This window comes from Nuphar pumila, chromosome 7 (assembly GCF_984573655.1).
Source record: "Nuphar pumila chromosome 7, dmNupPumi1.hap1.1, whole genome shotgun sequence".
NCBI lineage: Eukaryota > Viridiplantae > Streptophyta > Magnoliopsida > Nymphaeales > Nymphaeaceae > Nuphar > Nuphar pumila.
Genome location: NC_143255.1, coordinates 99,666,123 through 99,690,122, shown reverse-complemented (window position 1 = coordinate 99,690,122; position 24,000 = coordinate 99,666,123). Strand labels below are relative to the sequence as shown.

The following is a 24,000-nucleotide window of genomic DNA, read 5'->3' as shown; positions in this document are numbered from 1 at the left end:
AAACCCACCTCGCCTCATTTGGGCCAGGGATGGAGGACATGAAATGGGGATGAAGGCGGGGTGGAGGCTAAAATCAAAACCTGCCCTACCGAAGCTCGGGTGGACTACCTATACTTGACTACCCTGGTTCTGGAGGCGGGGATGGAATTATGCTTTTCCCTGCCCAGCCACGTCCCCATCTCCAATCCCCGCCTTGCCCCATCCCCGATCCTTTTTTAAGGATGACAGTGGATCGAGGGAAAACGGAGCTCCGATCCGCCCCACCTCGCCCCGTTTGTATCGGGGATGGAGGACATGAAACAGAGATGGAGGTTAAAATCAAGACCAATGTGAGGATGGAAGGCAGGATTTTGAAACGGGGTTGGGGTGGAGACCTTGTCTCGGGTCCTGGTCCACTGTCATCCCTAGTTCTGCTAGCATTTATATAGCCAAACGGGGACTCTTGGGGAGCTAGTTTATTGTCATTTGAAAAAGATCAACACCAAGTTTTTCAAAAAAATAAAAAAGAAAAAGATCAAGTGCAAGGCTAAACTGCCAACTATATACCCTCATAAACAAGACACCTTGAATTTTCTTTTCATTGTCTTTTAACGTAAAGAAATTCAGAGTTTGGAGATGGCAATAACACCACGGTATAATTTATGTAAATAAATTAGTAAATATAAGCGTAGTTTACAAATAATTGTGAATATAAACAGTAAACAGAAAAGTCCCACCATTTTACTATTGTTGTTTGGATCACAAAATATTTAAAGCGGTCTTCAAAGTATAATTTGTTTTTTTTTTATAATTTGATGATGAAGGAGCCCTCGGTGAGAACCGAGTCACTTAATAGGACTGCCTCCCTGTGAAGTAAAACTCCGAGTTGATCAGGACACGACCACCCAGTGCAAATTTGTTTAAAAGTTGATAATGCAAAGCCATTGAAGTCTACTTTCCCGCTAAACCACACATTATTCTATAAGGATATGCAAGAAAATAATTCAGAAAACCTCAGCAACACTTTCCATCAGAAATAAGGGCCTGTTTGGAATATGTAGCTGGGATGGGCGTTTATGGAGTTTATGCATTTGAAGAAGTGGCAGCTGCTAAATCTATGATTTAGTGTAAATACAAGGGCCTGTTTGGAATCTGGGCGCTGGGATGGGCGTTTATGCATTTGGTGGTCCCGAGGTAAAATCTTGGTCAAACTACCTTGGTGGTCATGTTTGGAATCTCAACGCTGGGATGAGCGTTTATGCATTTGGCTGGGATGAAAATAGGGATGGCAGTGGGGCGGGGCGGGGGACAAGGTCTCCACCCCCGCCCCGCCTCAAGATTTTACCCTCCACCCCCGCCTCCATCCCCGGCGGGGAATGGATTTTATCCTCCATCCCCGCCTTCATCCCCGTTTCATGTCCTCCATCCCCGGTTCAAACGGGGATGAGGCGGGGCGGGGTGGGGATATTGCGGGGAAAAGTGGTCGGGGTGGGGTTGGGGCGGGGATGAGGCGGGGATCGTGGCGGGGAAAAGTGCACGTCCATCCCCGCCTCCACCCCCGGACGGGGATGGATTTTAACCTTCGTCCCCACCTCCATCCTCGTTTCATACCCTTCATCCCCGGTCCAAATGGGGCGAGGCAGGGCGGGGCCCCGCTTTCCCCCGGTCCACTGCCATCCCTAGATGGAAAGTGAGGCCCTTTCTCCTTCGGAAGAAGACCACCAAATGCATAAACGCCCATCTCAGCGCCGAGATTCCAAACAGGACCTAAAATCAAATGTTTACTGGAGTTTCACACTTTACAACACACCAAATCAAGAAAAGGAGATGAACCCTCATTAATCAAGATAATGGACCAATGCCAATGATGGGGGATCATTGAAGGAAGGAAAAGGAGTGCATGGAATGCGTCAAACATTAGGGTTGGAGTAAAAGCCTGCACAATGGTAGTTCACTGTTGGAAGGAAAATATTGGCTGCTTTCTACAGTAAGGTACTATTTAGGTGAATCTCACAGGATATCAGATTTATTTGGCCAATGTGTTCCCACCAATGAGTTCAACACGGTGAAATGTACTCTGGATTCTTTTGTGCAAAAATATGATTTTCTTGATATTGAAATTTTGAAGCATTATAGACCATTGAATTTTGTGGCCCTTAAAAATGTACTTATACAATAAGATCGAATGATCTATAAAACATGTTTTTGACTAACAAACCCTATTGATCATGATCATATCCATAGAAACCACAAAATGTGAAGGAACAAATGGTTTGTATTAGAGGGTATGGTATATCGAGGGTACTAGTCAATATTTTCCTGCTGTTGGATGTATTTGATTAGATGCAAACTGAGAGTATGGAATGATAAAAGGGAGAAAACTTAATCCTGTTTGCGTTCTCATTCCTCATTGAAGATGGATTTGGACCCATAAAATATTTGTACCAGTATGAACCATTCTCAGCCCAAGCTCCAATGTGTCACAAATCTCATTCTGTATCAAATCTTGGTGAGAAAAAAATCATATGATATTTCAAAATATCTAGTTTTTTAAGTTAAAAACCGGGTGTACATGTGTGAATATCGGATTATCTAATATTTTATCCTTTATACTAACCATAATGGTGTTCAACTAATTGAAATGTGCAAGACAGTCTTATAAGCAATAGCATTTTTAATAATACATGGTTATCTGCTAGGCAAAGCGGTTTTGTTAAACTTTGGAGGGAAACAAATGGGCCAATATATATATATATATATATATATATATATATATATATATATATATATATATATATATATATATATATATATATATATATATATAAAGAGAGAGAGAGAGAGAGAGAGAGAGAGAGAGAGAGAGATTTCATTCCGTAAGTTCATTCATTAGCAGCCAATATTTACCCCCTTAAATCTTCAATATTATGCAATATCTTGTGAATACGCATTTAAAATACTTATCGTTAAAATGATACCGTGAAAATCGCTATATTTTCGAAATATCGGAGATATTTTTGACAGACGTTCCCCAACAACGATTGTAGGGGTGGTGATGGTCAAGTCAAAATCAAAAGTGGAAGCCCCTCCCTTCCCGCATCCCGCTTCGCAACGGTTACCCTCCCCCGCCTAAGCAGCGGCGCCACCTCCTACTTCCCCTTCAGATCTGCGCGCACCTCCAAGTCTCCTCCTCCCCTCTCCCTCCCTACAAATCGACCATGTTCTCTACCCAAAATTAGCAACCTTCTTGGTGGTTAGTTTTTTTTACATCAGCAATCTCAATCAATCACTTGGGAACCCTTTCTTTTTTATTCTTGAGTCTTCTTCGTTTGGATTTCCGGGCAATCGCGCTTTGTTTCTGCTGTGAAACAACCGATTCGAATTGACGTGATTTTTTCGTCGCAGCGGGCGCCATGGAGCAAGAGCGAGAGCCGCGGCCGAAGCTCTGCACGCGGATGCGGCTGTGGGAGTTCCCCAACCAGTATATGATCGAGCCGACCGAAGCCACCGTCGATTCTTACTTGACGATCAGCCGCGCCGACGGATCGCTCAAAACCATCGGTTAGTGACGATTTCTCCGCCGACTCGTTCGCTTTAATTCCGTTGAGCCGTTTTTTTGTGTTTTGGGCTCGCCAATGTAGGTTTCAGAGATTGATTGATTGAATTGCTTGGGTGTTCTGTGGCTCTGCAGTTGATCTTCCGGAGTACGGCTCCGCCGCGACCCCCAGAATTCGAACCATTTATGGTTTGATCGGAATGCTGAAACTCGTCGCAGGTGAGCCAAACGCTTCAGATTCATTCGCGTCCGTTTTCTTGTGTTTTTATATGGAAATCATTGCGGTTATGTGCTGAAATGCCGGTGGCTTATTCGATCGCCGTTTTTTGTTGAATGAAATTCGGTTTGTAAATGAATCGCGCTCCTCCCAATTGTTTTGTAAGCGAAAGCCATGTGCAAGACTGCTGCTTTTTGAAGCTTCTACCTAAATTACGACGGATCTTGAATCTTGCATCGAATTTCGTGATTTGATGTCGCTCGAGTATGATCATCTGTTTCTGCCATTGTGTGAAAATAGGTACATATGTGCTGGTGATCACAGATCGGGAATCTGTTGGATCTTATTTTGGATTTCCGATCTTCAGAGTTTCCTCTCTTGAAATCTTGCCTTGCAATCAAGCAGTGAGCAGCTCTTCTGCACAGCAGGTTTGAATACTATCATCTTCTTGATTCTTTTCAGGATTTATGGAGAATATTTACGATCTGCATTCTGGGTGTAACATTTGACAGAAACAGTTGGAGAACGAGTTCAAGGCGCTCCTCAATGCTGCAGAGAAAACGCCCGGGCTGTATTTTTCTTATGACACGGATTTGACACTTAGGTGATTGAGCGTTCATGGATTTTTCACTTGTCGATTGTTTTACTTTTTATCTTATGGTATTGGTGGCAAAGGGGATTGAGTTTTTTTGCTTGCTCGCAAAAATGCTGGTTTGGTCATCCTGAGCATATCAGCCATTATACCATATGTTTTCATAGCTCAAATGACCTCCTTCACATTCATTTTTCTGTCTTCTAATGTTGGTTTGCTATTGTAGCATTCAAAGATCACATGGTTTGAAAGATGAGTCGAAGCATCTCCCGCTTTGGAGGCAGGTAAATTGCTTCTTGATGCGCTTTAAATAGGCAGTTTTTCTCCCTCATTCTTCTAGAAAAAGGGAAAAAAAATCTGTTTGTTACTTTCATCTTATTGACACCATCAGCGATCTGTCTCTTCTACACTATTGTTGGTTTTACAAAACTTCCTTAGAAATCTTTGATTTCATTATTTCTTATGATAATAATGTTTAATAATCATGTATACCTTTGTAGCTTATATATTATAGTTTTCAAGGAAACTTGGTATGACAAGATGAAGAATTGCTTGCTTCTTCTCTAGAATTCTTCCTATATGGTTTAATCTCTTATAGTGGGGGTACATTCAGTGCAACAATTATAGCAGTGCTTTTCAAAATCTTGACCTGCATTGATCTTGAGTGTTGCGCTTGTGCAGGCTGACCAAAGATTCCTTTGGAACAATTATATGCTAGAAGTGCTTATAGAGAACAAGGTGTGATGTAAAAGATTGATTTCTAAAGATCAAGATTCCTTGATGTCCTCAGACAGGACTGCTGTATGTTCTTCATATAAACAGTTTTAAGCACTAATCCTCCATTTTTTATTTCTGCAGCTTGAACCATACGTACTTCCTGTTATCCAAGGAAATATCCTTACATTACTGAGATATCGTTTGATGCTAGTTGCCTTTTAAAATTTCCTTGCATGCAAACCATTTTAAGCTTGTATTTTGCCTGTCATTTTCTTAACCTTAACTACAAGTTAGGCTACCAAAACTTTCGAGGCAACATTGGAAAAGAAATTGTGGATGTGACTTTAATAGCTCGAAGATGCACAAGGAGAACTGGTAATGTGGGAAACTTTGACTTTTGGATAAACAAATGCTGACCCATTTTGATTATCATTGTTGAATTCTGCACTACTTTTCACTTCTCACTGATAACCATCATGAGAAACACTTCATTGTTATTTTCTATCTACTATTTTCTCCTGTAGCTTCAACTGATAACTATTGAATTTGACCCCCCTTGTTATTTGACAGACTTTTGATTAAGGTTTTATTTTAAAATTAACTACTATAAAAAGCGTTACTTATCCTCCAACAACTGTACAATCATATATCTGTTTAGTTCTTTTGAGTCCTTTCTACATGCAGCATAGATCTTGACAAATTTGGATTTTGCTTTTTCTCGTTTTCTCTTATTGGGGTTGGGGGATGGGAGCTAGATTTTTCTTATTTGTCCCAGGGAGGTTACTAGCATGTGCCGAACTTAAAGAAAGTATAGGACTGTGACTGCACTGTCGAAGAGACAAGGCAGAAGAGGGAAGTCGAGAGATTCTTTCCACTACACTTTCGATTCCATAAGGTGTAAATGCACCAAAGAAAGACATTAGTAGCTCATACTGGGAGAAGGTGCAACATTAGGAGTGAGAATATAGGAGCAAAAGGCCAAACAGGAAGTTTTTTCTAGGGAGCATCAAATAAACATTCACACACACACACACACACACACACACACACACACACGCTTTATCAAAGTTTACACGCTCTTGGGGATGGAATTAGAGTAGGCATTTCACTTGCTACAAACGAAAAACTTTGTGGCCACCTCCTACGACATCATGTGGGAGATGGAGTATAAGGCAAGGCAAGTTGAGGCATCTCCTACAATCGTCAAGGCACCACCATGTGTACTGAAAGGAATCAATAGTGGTGCCCAATCTCCACAGCTAGAACCACTGAGGCATAGGAAGGGGGGCATGAAAGGAACCTAATTGTAGCTATGCATGTTGGGGCGTGGAATGTGCCCAATCTCCATTTTAAGTCTTGTTGCCTCTGTAATGAATTTCTATTGTCCCTTCTTGTTGTCCTATTCAAGGCACAAATCGGTTCATAGTGTGACCTTTAATGGTAGTTCTGTTATTTTTAAGGTACAAGAATGTGGAGAAGAGGTGCTGACACTGAAGGTTACACAGCAAATTTTGTCGAAACAGAGCAAATCATACATTGTAATGGTTATACAGCTTCTTTTGTACAGGTTTGAAAGCATTTATTTTTTCTAGCATCCATGTTCTTAAGCATATGACTGAACTTTATACATATTTATGGGTCTACTATTGTCATTAATTGCAATAAACTCTGGACCTGTATTTTATATTTCACTGATTCTGAAAATATCTTCTGGTATTATTTCGGAGATCTTCCACAATGAAAAAAATGCAGTAGTTTTAAAACATCATTTGTTTTGAGTTTATCATGATATTATCATGAATGTCACAAGATGAACCTGATAGTGTCCCAATATTCAAAGAAATAATCAAATAAAAAAAGTTTATTTTATTCTCTTTTTTTTAAAGTTTGCCAAGTTTTTTCTAAGAGAGAAAAAAATTTGTTTTGGGGCTCTAACCAGATTTTTTTGAATGGTTTAGGGGAACAACCCCCCAATCATCGACTGCACATTGGCTTGCCTTTGGTTGGTAAAACCCTTGAGGTCCCCCCTGCCCACCGGGGAGTACACCCTGCATCGACTTTGCGGCAAGGGATGCCACCCGTGGGTTTCAAACTTGTGACATCCTGTCAACTTGGTGACATTCACAAGTCACCTCTTCTAGATGAGCAGAGCTCTTGTGGGCTACCTTTAACCAGATTACCAGATATATTCTTGTAGGATTTTCGCCAAGACTGACATTTGTGATATAATTTTTTAGCCCAACCTGTGACTCATAGTTTGGAGTTAATCTTTTGTCTTCATGTCATGGATGCTTCATAGAATGTCTTTGGATCAATCAAAATCTGTTGTGGACGTTAATTCTGATAATGTCAGTTTTAAACTCTCTTACTGACTATGATACCTGGACCAAGGTTGTCAAACTAGGAAGCGGGAAACGATACGGGAGGCATAATCGAGAAGTGAGGCATTTTAAGATTTATAGGAAGCGGGAAGCGAAGTATCAATTTGAAATTTAAATAGGAATAAAAATGAAGCAATATGGTAACTGGATAGAAATCGAACAAGAAGCAAGTAAAAACTAAAATAAAGTTGATCATTCTTATATTTCATGTTTTTTCAGTAAAAGAGATGATTTTTTGTTAAAATCTAACAATGATGGTTACCAATTTAGAAAAAGTACATGGAAAGTGAGTGGAAGCGTGAGAGGAAATACATAAAAAATATGAAAAGAAACATGAGAAAAGCATATAAGGAGCATAAACCATGCTTGTGGAAAGCATAGAAGAAGTGTAGGGGAATCAAGATTCTCATGAAGTTTCGAAAGCGAGGAGTATCGCACTTCCGAAGCGAGTTTATGGGAAGTGTGCTTCCCACCTACCTAAGAAGCTTCCGGTAACTCTGACCTGAACACTCCATTTTTCCCTCTGTACCCGTGTCAACACGCATCGACTCACGTGTCCTCGTGTCAACACCTGGACACACCATTTTACACTCCGTACATACAAGTTTGTATTCAATTTATAATTTATAAGTATATTTTTAGTATATAATATATATTTTAGATATAACATATATATTTAGATTATATTCAGTTTATATATATATATATATATATATATATATATGTATATATATATATATATATATATATAGTCGTGTTCCTATATCCACATTTTTTGGAATTGCCGTGTCGTACCCTCCGTACCCGTACCCAGGTGACATAGTTTACTGAAGCATGGAGACTAATCATTTTACATATCAGTATCACATAGGGTTAAACTGAGTACACTATGTAAGCAGTTTATGATACTTGGCCCATACGTTACTTTCAAAAAGGGAAACATCTGACCAATCACCATAGAGATTGTATTCTTGACACCTTTCGTTCCCCAGAGATTTGTAATGAACAATTGAATGAAAAGCACAGCTTGAGCATTGATGCTTCCAAGTTACTAGCAGCCATTTCCTTGGGAAAGCACCCTGGATTTGGTCTTGGTTGACCACCTGTTGAATTATAGACTTTGGCAGCTTGTACCTAAGCCTAGTACAAGGTGTCAATCTGAATTGTGGACTGAGGATTGGTCACTCACGATTGGGAGCTTTTATTCCATTCAAGTATTCAACCAATGGTAATCTTTTGTTTTGTGTTTGTGTTATGAAGTATGGAGAACCATCTGTCCTTTGTTTTTCCTTTTTGCTTTTATTGGCCTATAGTGGATATGCTTTCAGATGAAGTATCCATCGTCCATGGCCTGCTCCCTCGATCGTGGTAGGCAAAGTCATGGTTATTTGGGCTCTTTATCCTGAATAGTTCTAATGCTATGTCACACGGTACTCCACTTTGGCTCCCGTTCCATGTAACCTTATATACTAGTCATATTGGAAACCTAATAAAAAAGGCCGTATCCCCATACACACAGTCATATCTGTTTGACGTAGCACATGAGGTGGCATACCCCAGCATGTCAATGACAACTCCTACAGCATGCTGGGTTTTCACTGGCATGTGGTGACTGGAAAACCGTCTGTAAGGCAAGGAACATCATTGTGTCTGTTGTTAGCAGCTATTATGGTGGATAGTCTAATAACAGAAAAGCAAAGCTGTCCCTATCCAGCTATTTTTTCGGGCCTCATGCCCATCCGCGAGGGAATGAACAATGAGATTCCTTTTTGCATAATTTTCTTATGATGCATGTGTCTAAACCTGATTCTGAGATGTCCTTGTTACCTTTTGCTTTTTATAGGATGTTTCTTTTCAATTAAGAAGCTACTGTGCATGTGTGTGTGTTGTGCATGTGCATGTGTGCGCATACGCACGTGTGTGTTACACTACAAAGAAAGGAATGGGTGAGTTTGAGCCCATGGCTAACTGAAAAATTTGCAGTCTGTTACACTCATAGTCACATATATAGGTGATATTTTGAAAATATAGCTATAATACAGCTGTAAATTCATAAAACGAAATTAAAGGCAAAATATCACGATATTTTAAAAATATCAGAAATTTATATGTCATGATATTATGAGTTACCTTTTTTATTTCTTTTATTTATATTAACTATGCTTTTCTTTCTTTCTGTTACGGATGTTTTTTTGCTCCAGGTCCGACTCAGGCAATCCGCCCCTGTTGGATCCGTTCCACCAGAGGATCCACCCAACCTGAGTCCAACTCCAAGTAGGACTCTATGATATTTATCAGACTACTGGATTTATTAGAGTCCAGCCCAGCCTGGAGTCCTACCTAGGCTGGGATGTGCGGAAGTTATCAGTGTCCATTCCAGCCTGGAGTCCTACCTAGGCTGGGACTATGGTGGGACGCCTCCCTTAGACTCTCATCTAGGGTGAGAGTGTTCATGTGTAGCTTATCTTCTTCTCCTTCTGTATTCTATAAATAGGTCTGTATAGTTTAGTTTTTGTTCAATGAAATTTATTGAGTTATACCTCTAAATTTCGTTCACGGTTCATGAGTTTTCTTTCCGAGGGAAAGATTTTGCTCCCTCACCTGTTCATCCATCCCCGCTCATCGCCGTCTAGTCGGGAACATATTTCTCCCTTCTAGCCGTGCCATCACCATCCACCTTGTTTTCCAAACCTGCAAGGCCTTGTTCCTTCATGAGCTTGGATCCATGCTCCACTAGGCCCGAACTGATAGAACGGATCATCTGGGAGTCGGGTTCTATCACTTTATTTTATATTTTTTGCTTATTTATTTTATTATATGTGTATTTTATTATCTAAATATGTTATTTTTCTTACTTATACTATTTTTATATTTTAATTTTTTTCAAGCATAGAGTTTTTCTTGAGATTTATCAACTAAATCTATATTAGCATGAGAAATTGCTATGCCGAGATATAGCGGAGATTGATTTTTGTGATTATGGTTACACTACAAAGAAAGGAATGAGTGAGTTTGAGCCTGTGGCAAATTGAAAATTTTGCAGTCTTTTCATGTTCTAGTTGCATTCTAGACATTTCAACTTTACCATATTTTACCATTTGTTTTTTTGTCAATGTTGGAGTTGTTTTTTCCTTCCAGTAGCATGGCTTGCATCCATCAATGTTGTGATCATAGTTTTTCTTAATATCAAACAATTTAACATGTTTTCTCAGTTTCCTGCTCCAATCATTTTCATTGTAATATAATGGTTTACATATTCTGGTTGTCAGTTCTTTCATCATATTCAATTTGTAGTTTCTTGGTTTTCATAATCTTTACATCATTACTATATCCCTATGGCAGTGTTGGGTAATCTTATTAGTGTTTTGCTTGTGCATGTACTTGTTATTAGAATCCCTTTTTTGGAGTTGTTACTTGAAACTTTATGAGAACAATATGATTTTCTCAAAGTATATAAGTTTTGCATAATTCATGCACAGAAAAGTTTTTCATTTTCTTTTGTCCATATTATACAGGTTCGTGGATCTATTCCATTTTTGTGGAAGCAAATTGTTGATTTGACATACAAGCCTAGTTTTGAAATTGTAAGACCAGAGGAAGCTGTAAGTATGCCACGGGGTCTTTAAATCTTGCGTGTTAGTTTTATCTTGTTGTACTTATGCATTAGCAGATTGATATTTTTGTTTGTTTTATCTTGCAGCCTCAGGTTGTTGAGAGACACTTTTTGGATTTAAGAAGAAAATATGGATCTGTTTTGGCTATTGATCTTGTCAACAAGGTACAGTTTTGGTTTTTCCCTTCACTAAGATTTTCTCTTACAATGAGAGGCACTGGAGAGTTGATTTTGGCTTAAAGAGTGCAAACAATTGGTCAGATATGAAAGTTGTGCTAGTAGAATGGCACCATCTTAACCAAGAGTGTGAGGATATAATCCCATTGGGTGTTATCTCCCAGATTGCCTAGCAGAGTTAAAGGTTGAAGGTAATACTACCATGAAGCAAAGCACTTAACTGGTTTACAGAACATATAAAAGCTTGACATGGCCTCCTTTCCTCACCATTCCAACGGATTTCTTGTTACTTGATAATTGCTAGTTTTTTCAAGCTGTGTCACATGGATAGTTTACTTAGCATATGTTATCTCGTGTTGACATGACACATCACTCGGACACACCAGAATTTTTCATGGACATGGTCAAATCAGCATCTGACACGGTCAACATTGTGTCATTAACTTTATGTATTTCTTTTTGTGTTCTTGATTGCTTATCTTGTATTCACTTGCACTACATGATGTTTGATATTTTCTGCTATCCTTCACAGCATGGGGGCGAAGGCCGATTGACCAAAGTATTTGCAAATGCCATGCAGAAAATTTCCAGCGATGAAATAAGGTTTGATTATTATTTAGTTTGATAAAGAAAATGGTTTACACAAATTGCTACGATTTAGTTTTATGCTTATGTATTTGCAGATATGTGCATTTTGATTTTCATCAAATTTGTGGTCACATTCACTTTGAACGTCTTTCGCTTCTCTACGACCAAATTGTGGACTTCCTTAAGAGTCGCAGGTGCACTTCCTCTTTCTGCAAAACCATCTAACAGAATGTGATGAGATGGTCATTTTTCTGCCAAAGTATTTTTTAGTCAATAATTCCTTTTTTAAAATTAAATAGTTTTGACAGTATGTTGTTTTTGCAATTCTGAAGGGTGATAATTTCGGATCTGTAAATACCTTTATCAGATCTGATGTATTTGTGGATCCTCTTCTCTTCCAGTATATTAATATGGAGATCAAGATGAATGTCTCATAAATTTTAGTGGATTTAATGTGAATGTCTCACAAATGCTTCCTGAAAAACAAATAGATGTACAAGCTCAGGTCAAACTTGGTACATTGTGCAACCCTACTTGGTACTCATGGTTGGCAGGATGCTTCTTCTGGTCCTTCGCCTTCTGAGAGCATTAGCATATCTAATATGGGTTCTGTCCTTTCGAAAGGGTCTTGTTCATTAAATCAGGCTATGTGCACACATCAACTGTGAAGCAACAGTATATTACCATCATCAGAGCAGTAGTTAACATATGTGCATCATGTATGCACCTTATCACTGCCTCTCATAGTCCATACTACTTTCCTGAGGAACTAGAGTGATTAGTGCTTGTTATATTGTCCAAGAGAGCAATGGGTCGTCAAATGATGTCAATGTCAGGATAATGATAAATCATATTGTTGTGAGTGAGATCTACTTGAATACTGGTAGCCTCCTCCTATGAGATTTTAAGTCCAATTGTCAATAGAAAATGTGCCAGGTGCAATATGAAAATGTATATAAAGCTACTACAAAAGAAAGAAATTTGGAGACAGAAAATGGGTGGAGGTGGACAGAGAATAAGCTAGGTGACTCCGTAAAGAACCTAAACTTACTAGCATTTTCTTGTTGCCACTTTTGCAAACTCATGGTGTTTTGGGAACTAACAATAGTGTGCTTTTGGTAGATCAGCTTAAAGCATGTCACATGACCTTTGACGATATCTTTTATCCAGAGCTCCATTTTTTAAATGATTAGAGCTACAAGAACTTCATGGCTGACTTGGGGCATGTTTGCAATGCCCTGTGATTCTTGGATTTTCTCATGATCCTGTTATTGTAAATCTCAATCACAACACTTTCTCAAGGTTAGTGAAACATGAGAAAAGTATAAGTTGTTATTGTGATTGCCTTGAATCTTGTGAAAGTTGGTCATAAGATCGACCTTGTGACCAACAATCACAGCTTTTGCTTTCTCAGCTGTGATTGTTCATCCCTACCCAAAGCAAATATGCCCTTGGTCTGAATCATGGATTGAGTTGTTTCCTTGATTATCAAAAAACAAAGAGATATATATACTTGGCTGACTGGGTAAGATGCTGCATTTTTTTAACATAGACTACACATACTGCTTTTTCTTATTTGTGTTTCACATATGGCTTTTGTTCAGCCTCTTCAACTTATTCACTGTAACCTAATTCATTTTGGGTCCTTGTCATTTTCTAGTTATTTTCTATCAGATATAAAAGGAGAAAAACTTGAGGAGCAACAAGGAGTAGTAAGGACAAATTGCATTGATTGTTTAGACCGCACAAATGTTACCCAGGTAAAAATTATTCTAAAGTTGCATTTCTGCTGATTGATCTTTATGAATGAGTAAAAAACTAAAAACTATTCTGAAGTTACAATCCTGTCCAGAGTTTGATTGGCAGAAAAATGTTAGAAAGTCAACTTCGGAGAATTGGGATTTTGACAGATGATAAAACCATACATAATCATGTCAGTTTTGATGAGAACTTCAAAATCTGTGAGTTGCTAGTGTTGTTTTCTGTTTGATAAACTTTTTATGGGTTTATCACCTTGCATTGATCACCTTGATTTTAGTTGGAAGAAATGGTTGTGGGTATTCTTATGCTTCCTTTCCTATTATTTCAGTATGGGCAAACCATGGTGATGACATAAGCATCCAGTATTCTGGCACTCCTGCTCTGAAAGGAGATTTTGTGAGGTAATTATAAATTTGAGTCTCCACTGACATGCACTTCATGAACTTCTTGTTTCTCTTAGATTGCTTCAGCTGTGTTGTCTTTGATTGCGTTATGGTTTGATACACCAGGATAGTACGTGTCAGATATGAATGGCTCAAGGTTCATGTAGTCAATTTTAACCTGGATCATTGTTTGGTTGAGGAGGATAGGGGCATATTAGGAATATCTGGTTACATTTGGTTGGATACTTGAGAAACTACTTAGAATCAACAATATTGGAGTAGGCACAGCAGCAATATGCTAGAAACTTGATTGGATGAAAAAAAAACTGATCAAGGTTTTCAACTATATTGTGCTCGCATGACTGCAGAAATATATCCTCCTTACAGCAAAAATATGTGAAGTAGCATGGTTCAAGGATGCAGTCCTATATATGTATACTTAATGCAATCATCTTTGCGCGGAGCATCTTCCATGCTTTTAAGAAGGTAGTGCTTTTGATGGGCTGCAACAGCCACTAGAATATGAAGAAATTGATCTTATGACTGATACTTGGTTTTCTGTTCTTGGGAAAACATACCACAATCTTTCGGCCCCTGAATATTGAACATGCAACCCATTACCAGGGTAACTATGGCCCATGAACGAGTTTCATGGTTAAGAGTCTGTAACAGTGTTCACATTCTCTTAACTTTTAAATGCCCCTCACTAAATGATACTCTTCAGAGAGGAAAAGGATATTATGGTGGGTATATAAACACCCCCTTTTATAATGATACTCTTCAGAGGGATAATTTGGGTATAAAATCTATGAAAGTTAAAGATAGAGGATATTGTCTTGGGTGTATTTCTTGTCAATCTTTTTTTATTGATACAAGGAATATGAAAAATGAATCATTCTTGATTGACTGACAGGAGTAAATGGTTTATGTAGACTTGATATGATTACTGTCATACTGTGTCTTATTATTGATATAACTACATGTTCGTATCACTTGACTTCAGTTATATTATTAATGTGTCTTTGTTGTGCTTCATCAGGTATGGAAAGAGGACAATGAAGGGAGTGGTTACTGATGGCTGTAACGCACTTTCACGCTACTATCTGAATAACTTCTGTGATGGGACTAAACAGGTTCTTACCATTTTTATCATTTGTTTTTTGGGAAAATTCACCAAGTTATTTTTTTGTCTTTTGTTTCTTGGTAATAACAACTGTGTAAAAAAAAGATCCCTCAGAAGCTTAGTTTGAAAGTGTGCTTCTTCACTGGATAGTAATTTCTGAGGGAAGTAGTGATCCTCCCCTCTTGTACCGGGTTAACTTTTGAAACCCTGTTAGTGATTTTACAACTCCTTATAGCTTGTCACCTGGGTACGGGTACAGAGGGTACGACACGACAATTCCAAAAAAATGCGGGTACAGGGACATGGCTATATATATATATATGTGTGTGTATATATATATATATATATATATATTAAATATCACATAAATACAAAATAAACTGAATATAATATATTATATATCTAAAATATATAATATACTGAAAATATAATATATAATATTCAAAATATAGGACACGCAAAATGGTGTGTCCGGTACCGTACCCGTGTAGACGCGGGTACGCCACCTAAAGTGGCGTGTCCCGGTAACATAGCCTTATAGTATCCCAAGGAATTGCATCTTATCCTTAGTCTCTGTTAATTTGTAATGGATTCACAATGTAAAAGGTGAATCTTTCTTGAATGTATCTATATGTGCCACTATTCAGGCTTTAAAAACTCATTATTTATTGGAAAGAAATGCTCAAAAAGTACACATGGCATGTAGAATATGAAAAGCTAATAGTTCCACTTTATTGTTTTTTTTTTCATTACATTTATCATGGCTTGGTCTCTGTTAATTTGTAATGGATTCACAATATAAAAGGTGAACCTTTCTTGAATGTATCTATATGTGCCACTATTCAGGCTTTAGAAATTCATTATCTATTGGAAAGAAATGCTCAAAAGGTACACATGGCATGTAGAATATGAAAAGCTAATAGTTCCGCTTTATTATTTTTTTTCCATTACATTTATCATGGCATATGAAGACTAAAGGTGAAGTTTACTATCTAGTAGCAAGATAAACTTGTAACTTTGTAGGCCTATCCATAAACATATCTTTTCACTATGGCAAGCTACCCTTTATTTATAACTACTATTGTTGTTGTTGATAAACTGACGATGATGGGACAAAGAAGAGATTGTAGAAGAAAAAACCATGAACCCTAAATTTTTCTCATTAGAGAGAAGCACATGTAGCATGTTTATTCATTACATAAAAAACGATAAAGGGTTTACGTAATCAACATCCTACTAATATTCCCACTTTACTGATACACATAAAAGAGAAGAGAACCAAGCTATAAAAAAAGGCATCAGTCCTGTTGTCTGTGACTGCTGATTGTCATTGTTGTTCCTGTTGTTCTACTTCTATTTGACTGAAGAGAACAGCTGTACGCTGAACACTTATTTGGGGCTTGCACAATGTGCGTGATTATGAATGCATGTGTTTCTCATTGAATGTACACTTATAATTGTTTTGATTTTGCATGGTCGAGTAGGACGCTATTGATCTGTTACATGGCCACTACATTGTTGCTGTTAGCCGAGGATTGACTTCTCCATTCAAAGCAGAAGGCGTGGAGGCTTTGGCTGTAAGTTCTCAACCCATACATGAAATTTTAGTGCATTGCATGATGTGCTTCTAACGAGTTTAATCACTAGGTTGTGTGTGTGTGTGTGTGTGTGTGTGATATATGAGAGAAAGATGTTATCTTCAAACTGATTTTTGTGGATGTTAACAAGTTCACCACAAATTTATATCCCCAACTAATTTAAAAAATGATATGGTGTTTCATCCGTTAATTATCAATGTCATGGGCATTTTTTAAAATAAATAGATTTAGAACTAAGCAGTGTCTTTGGTGTTTTTTTCATAGAATTACTAAAATTAATATGGTTTTGGTGACAATTAATGCATCAAATCTTGAAATATGTGAATTTAGAGGAAAGTAGAAGAGATTGTTGAAGAAGCCCTCAGCCCCAGTAGGATTCAACATGGAGGGGAACACATTAGGATTCTATTTATAATCAATGCAAATAGTGTGTATTAATAAAACAAATAACATATACCGATTTATAATTACAATCTAACTTGAACTCTAGAAATACCCTTGGATGCCTAATATTTTATTTCACTCACTGAAGCTGCACATGGCGTTTAAGCTTGTGCAGCTTGCTTTTTAACTATATGCACCACTGTCTAGACTACCTCTTTATGAATATGTTTGGAGTCTGATGTTCGGTAACAACAACCTTTGCATCTAACCCTTCTGCTTTGATCGTCTCTCTCACAAAATAGGAATCAATCTATTTATGCTTTGGTCTATCACTGAAGGTAGAGATTACCTGCAATGGCAAGGCATTTTTATTATTACAACGCACCCTTGAACATTGAACTTTCAAGCCCAAGACACTCACAAGGCTCTGTATGCACATGAGCTCTGAAACAATACCAACATCCTGTACTCTGCACTACATTTTTGTTTATGACTTCAGCAAGAGATAAGGTTCCTTCTCGAAGATATACAGTACCTTGAAGCTTTCTGAGAATCGGGATCTCCTGCCTAGTTTGCTTCTTAGAACCTATGAATTGATTCTATGCTCATACCGTAAGGATTATTTCTGGGAATCGGGATAGAGGAGTCCATCCATATTGTGCCTTTCACATATCTTGATATTCTTTTTATAGTCTCCATGTGTACTGTAGTTGTTACATGCTTGAGCTCGCAAATTTGATTTACTGGTGAACGTCTAGTTCTGATTGCCCTTTATCATTTCCTTGCTTTCAAAGAAAATGGAAAAAAAAAACTGTGCCATTTTCTTTTTGTGATACAATTTACATGTTTGTGCATAGTTTATTTCTATTTCTGATTACACTTACACAAAATGTTAATTTGTTCTTTTGCAGTCATTCCCTTTAGCTTCAGGTGTAGCTTTGGCTGGTGTGCTTCTTGCAATCATGTCGCTGAGGCAAGGTGAGTAGTTTCTCTGTTAAGGATACCCGAGTCATGAAATACAAGTTGTTTCTATTAGACAAACGCCTCTGATTAGTACAACCATAACTAATATTGTCCATGTCTTAGTTTATTCCTTTCTTTCAGCACATTGGTTTGGGTTCATATTGTGTGACAAATGGTTCTTATTATTTTTCTTCTTCAACTTTTTTTTTCTCTTAATGGCTTTGATCTGAGTTAAGAAGACTGTTTAGCTGTTGATCTATATATTTTGGTTGTTTGCAGCTGCACAACACGATCTGCGTCATTTGCTGTTTTCACTTATCTGGGCTGGCCTTAGCTTGTGTATAATGGCATTTATGAAGGCTAATGGGAGAATGTTTTGCAACAGACCTCGTCTACATAAGCCATGATGATGAATGTTGTCATCTCAATTGTTTAGACAAAGGCATGCCATTCTTGGGTTTAATTTTACCACGGCATTGAGTTTTGAGTTTGGGGCTTGTAGAATCGGAGGCCTATCTCTTTTCCTTTTTCAAAATAAATTTGTAAGTTGCAGCAAATGATAATATTTATCATCACTAGTTGGTTCTTTTCCACATGCTTTCCCATCCTCAACGCTTTATTCTGTGAGGGCCTCCCTTGTTCCTGAATTTGTTTATTATTTTGAGTGAAAGATGTTCTCTTGAAATTATATGTATGGATTACGGAAGTCTTGCCTCAATTTTCTGTTTTTGCTCAGCATATCAACAGATCCCATGCTCAATTGGAAAAGATAAAGTTACAGGAAAGATTTTAGTATGGAATTTTCCTAGCTAACACGTTTGTTGTGTCTCAATGTGATTGGAAATCCCGTGATTCCATCTCATGTTATAGGAAATCATATGATTCCAAATTGCAGATGGACAATGTGATATGGAATCACGTGAGAAATGAGTAAAATTGCCCAATGTAATTTGGAATCTCACTGCCATTTTCCCACGTTTGCTTGCACGTTGCACGTTAAAAACTGGTCTAACAGAGGGTGTTCTCTCACCATTATGAGAGTGATTCTCGTTTGCAGTCGAGTAAACATGCCCTGAAATTTCAGAATAGAGTACCTTTTTATTCAAAGTAAAAACAGGCATATGAAACAGTAAATCTTTTGTTTGAGAAAATTTTGCTGTCAAAATGTGAAGGTGAATGGAAAAGGGTGAGACTTGCAATTGTACTTGGATAGCATATGCATGCATGAGAGAGAGAGAGAGAGAGAGAGGCATCTGCAGGCACCCCATGCCCAACCGATCTCTGCTCTAGCCTGGTGAGAGCCAGCCTCCTCGGCCACCCTGCGGACTACTCTCCACCACCCAACTCTCTCTCCCTAGCAGAATCACCCAAACTTTCAAGAGTCCAGCCTTCATCATTGCAGACGCTAAAGCGCAAAGATGCCGGAAAACCCACCCTTCGTCAACAAGAAACCAACATGATAAGAAGCATGATATACACGTACAGAGATGGCCATATGTAGAATGTCAGCCTCCAAGTGTGAACCAATTTCTTCTTCCATGGCGGCCTAGAATTGAGGACCCATGAAGAGTAGATCTGAGGAAGACCCATCGTACCGGCCCACGGGTGCAGTCGAATCCTGATATGCTCTGTTCTTATGGTCATCTCCCTGTACGTTAGGACGCGGGTGTTGATCGTCTGCGTCTCATCTGATAATCCCAGCAACAGAGGTATGCACAGAATGAACGATCGGATTAGCAGGACGGGAAGGCTTCTGAAGCGTAGCATGCAGGGCTGGCTGGGCTTTGCGAGGATGGCTCCATTGGCTGCGATAGCCTCTGCAGTTATCTATGAATACTACAACGTAAATAGATTATGAGAAGCAAGGACTCAAAAAAAAGGCTAGAGAATTGTTTTAGATATATGCATCAGTTTCTTTACCAAGATGAGTTGGCAATTTGATTTTCAGAACACTTCAGGTACGTTTACTTTTCTTACCAACCCAAGCACCCCCAAAGGGCAAATAATCTCATAAAGAAGGTGATAAAGCCAACTTTAGCAACAGTAGATTAGCACATTGTTAAGTTGGGCATTAGTTCTTGCATCAACTAGACCAACAAGGTTGGTGAGCTAAACTAATTAGTCATCATCATAGTGACAAACGTTTTTATCAACAATTTCTCATTTTTAAAAAAACTCGCGAGAAATTGAAAAAAATCCATAAATCTCGCATTTTTTTCGGCAAAATCTCAGCAATAAAAAAAATAATTAAAAAATATAAAAAGTATTTTTTATAAGAAAATATTTAAAAAATTTATTTAAAAATAAAAATACACAATTTTTTCGTGATAAATAGCCGTTTAAAACGTAAATATCACTTTTAAATCATGGTATTTATGTTTTTCCATAAATCTCACGATATTTTGTAAATCTCGCGAAAAATTGCCGTTTTAAACTTTCAGGCAATTTCTCGCGATATTATCATGAGTTTTTTCATAAATCTCGCAATATTTGTCACTTAGTGTATGTATGCGCGTGAACGCTTATTAAAGTGGATGTAGGGGTAGTTTAGTGCAAAGTTCATTTGCGTGACATCCAATTACTTGGCAATGATATTTGTGTGACTTTGAGAGAGAGAGAGAGAGATTCATTATACAAAAAGTTTCTTTTTAAGAAATTCAAAAAATTGCAACAAGTTTAAGTTACCTAAAACTCATTTAAATATGATGAAATAGTAAAGATTATTCTTTAGTTTTATTTTTGAAGAACCGGCAGAAACAAGCAAGAAAAAAACCTACTGCTTGGAGAAATTCTTCAACTGAGTTCCATGGGAACCTCTATAATCTTTACAACATTTTTTTTTGAGAAGAAAACTTACACCATTATCATCAGTCAAATATTGATAAGTCAGTATCCATTATAGTACAACATTGCATCATAACAAAATTTTTGTTCAAAAATTGACCTCATTGTGCAACAAAAATGATGCAGTTCTAAAAAAAAACTTATAATTTGCAAAAATTCATCAAGGTCCAAAATCACAAATGTTGAGCATTAAAATGACCATTTTAACCTTCACATGTGTGGACCTTCTTAGGATATACAATTTTTCTATGTGACTTTACTATTGATTTTTGACCGAGAAATTGAAGCATGAAAAAGTCCGCATATGTTTTATAAGAATGAGAAAGTCTGCATAAATTGTATGAGTAAGATCTCACGAAGTCTACATAAAATCAAAGCTTAAATTTTTTTATTTTTATTAATTAGGGTTTTTATTTAATTTTTATTGATTAGGAGTTTTTTTATTGGTTGTCACATATTAGGTTTTTTCTTTCTTTGAGTAGGTCTTTGATTTTTTTATCTTCTTAGAGTTTTTAAAATAATTCAGGTTTTTTCTTTGATTTTCATTGATTAGGGTTTTTTCCTTTGATTTTTATTGATTAAGATGTTTTTCTTTGATTGCCATCGATTGGGTTTTTTTTTTTTATTAGGGCTTTGATTTTTTTATTTTTTTCTTTGGTTTATTTATAGTTTACTTATGATTTTTTTTTTATTTTAAGATTTTATAATTTATTTATGGTTTTTGTATTTGTGTATAAAAAATATGAATTCTTATTTTTTTCTCAAATTACCCAAAATTTATATTTAGTGCTAAAATCCATAACCTTTTTATAAACTTGAATAATTAGATTCAATATGACACCGGTTAAAGCATCTATATATTAAAAAAATGCCAATTCTTATTTTTGTCAAATTACTCAAATTTTAAATATTGTTTAGTTTTTAAATTCAATGCAAGATTCATATCCAAAGCTAAAATATATAATGAATAATTAACATGTTAAAACACTCATAAGATTGATTGAACGGATGGAGTCATTCTATCTGAAATGAAGTTATTCTAACCATTGTGGATATGGGTTCAAGTTGTCCGCACAACATAAAAACAACAAACCAAACGTTGAGATCAAGGAATACAATTTGTCTAGTCGAAACTAACGTTCGTAGTATAGTTGTTTCCGAACATGCGTTATGCCTGTTATGTTCGGCTGTTCTGTCCAATTTTGAACGAGCCACACCAAACATACCCTTAGTCTCTTAACCCCGAGGAGTTTGGCACAATGAGAGGAGGCCTTGACTACTAGACGAGTGGTCAGGGTTCACGAGAGTCAGGGTTCACAGGAGTTCAGCGGTCAGCCCCTTGCATATAAGAACAGGCGAGGACATTATGTCCCTTGTTTGTGCCAAAGAGAGGTGAGTCCTTAGATACAAGGCAAGGTGCGCCACCGGTTTAGGGTTCCATTCTCACGCGGTCAGCTTGCATGTAAGAAAGGGCAAGGGCATTATGTCCTTTGCTTGTGTCTAAGGACTCCTGTGACTCCCTAGGACAAGGCAAGGTGCACCACCATCACCGGCTCCTCTACCCACAGCCTGACCAGATCCACATCCACAATCACAGACACCACCATCACCGCAGTAAGCACGAAGCAGACGTAGGCCGCGCTCAAGAGTCCCAGCCCCAGCTTCCTCACGACACGTTGGTTTCCGTTCTCAGGGACTTCGGCCGGCCGGTGGCAGCGGAAGCGGAAGGCGTCGGCGGTGTGATTGGCCTCCTGCGACTGACTGATAGGGGAGGAAGAGGAAGAGATTGAGGAGATGAGTTTGACGACCCAGCCTGCTGGTTTGAGTACGAAGAGATCGTTCTCTGATGGAGGAGGATGAGGGTAAGGGGAGAAGGACTCTGAGTAGTCATCTGGAGGATGGGTTTGTGGGGATCTTTCTTCTCTCTTCTCCATGGAACAAAGCTAATACGTCCCTCTCGATCGATTCCGAATGTGAAACTCTCCAAATTTGTTGAGGGGACAGGGTGAGGGTTTCTTGGTGAGAAGGTGAAGAAATATTTTCTATCAAGAGAATTTATTTTATCTAAGAGAATTTATTTTCTCTCCACCACCCATCTCACCAACACCATCATCTCACCATCACCCTCCTCATCCTCTCTCTCATTTTTTTCACATATAAGTTGAAAAACTTCTCGTATCAAAACTTTTTTTTCTATGAGAGTTTTCTCTTTTGCAAGCATGCCCTTATGGACGTATTTATTTGCCCTTAAAAATGAGAATACTTGTCACATGATTTTCATTTACCTCATTTCTCAAGTTTTTGGATGAGAATTTGCTTGTCGCCTTTTTGTGGAATGCCACGTTGAGAATTTCTACAACAACCATTTATTATAAGTTCAAGCGCTCTTAGGTTCCTCACTTTTGTTGGGGAACGACTCAACACATCGAAGAAACCAAAAACGAAAATAAGAAAAAGAAATCAACCCCACAAAGAACAAAGATTTTAAGTAATTTAGCAATAGTTGCCTACGTTCATGGTCACACTAAGATCCTCTATTAGATTGAGAAAACACACGCTCACAATTGCAAAAGATGGATTGCCATCTTTAAATACTAGGAGTCTAGGATAACTTGTTTTTGGTAAAATTATAAAACTACTTCAAAAATTTTTCTTCGACGCCCACCTTACGAGAAGGGGACTCCTGCCAACTTATCGCAAAATTGGATTCACAAAAATTAAGAATTTATATTAAGGTAAAAATCCATCTGAAATATGATAGTGGATCCATATACCACCTCTAGAGTCTTACGAGGGTTGATCAATATAGTGTAGGTCTCATGTTGATGACATGACACTTCACATGACTTCTCTAATGGGTGACAAGTTAAAGATTAAGAGTCCAAAGCAAGAGAAGGAGAAGGAGGACATATGTCAAGTATAGGAGGCAAGCCAATTAAGAAGCGGGGTTCACCTAGAGAGTGTATTATACTAGAGAGTTCTAAAAGATGTCTTCCTGTTTTAGAAGTTGATTAAATTAATTAATTTAATTAATTAATTATGAAATAGTCTTTAGTTGATTTATTCTTATGAAGAGTTCTTATTAGAGGAGTCTTGTCGTAGAGTCCTTATTTAATCTTTATTT

General features: G+C 37.7%; 1 protein-coding gene across 1 annotated transcript; it reads left to right on the top strand.

Moving 5' to 3' along the window:
* Positions 1-3,085: 3,085 nt before the first annotated feature.
* Positions 3,086-18,711, top strand: LOC149832619 (phosphoinositide phosphatase SAC7-like). The gene is made up of 21 exons (XM_090012530.1): positions 3,086-3,232; positions 3,385-3,540; positions 3,671-3,754; positions 4,053-4,180; positions 4,265-4,356; positions 4,571-4,628; positions 5,026-5,082; positions 5,203-5,236; positions 5,356-5,436; positions 6,522-6,628; positions 10,958-11,044; positions 11,143-11,220; positions 11,765-11,835; positions 11,916-12,014; positions 13,481-13,580; positions 13,673-13,781; positions 13,910-13,982; positions 15,004-15,097; positions 16,572-16,664; positions 17,981-18,047; positions 18,312-18,711. Exons 2-21 carry the CDS (start codon positions 3,393-3,395, stop codon positions 18,437-18,439), a joined length of 1,788 nt encoding a protein of 595 aa, XP_089868656.1. The 5' UTR covers positions 3,086-3,232; positions 3,385-3,392; the 3' UTR covers positions 18,440-18,711.
* The last annotated feature ends 5,289 nt before the right edge of the window (positions 18,712-24,000 follow it).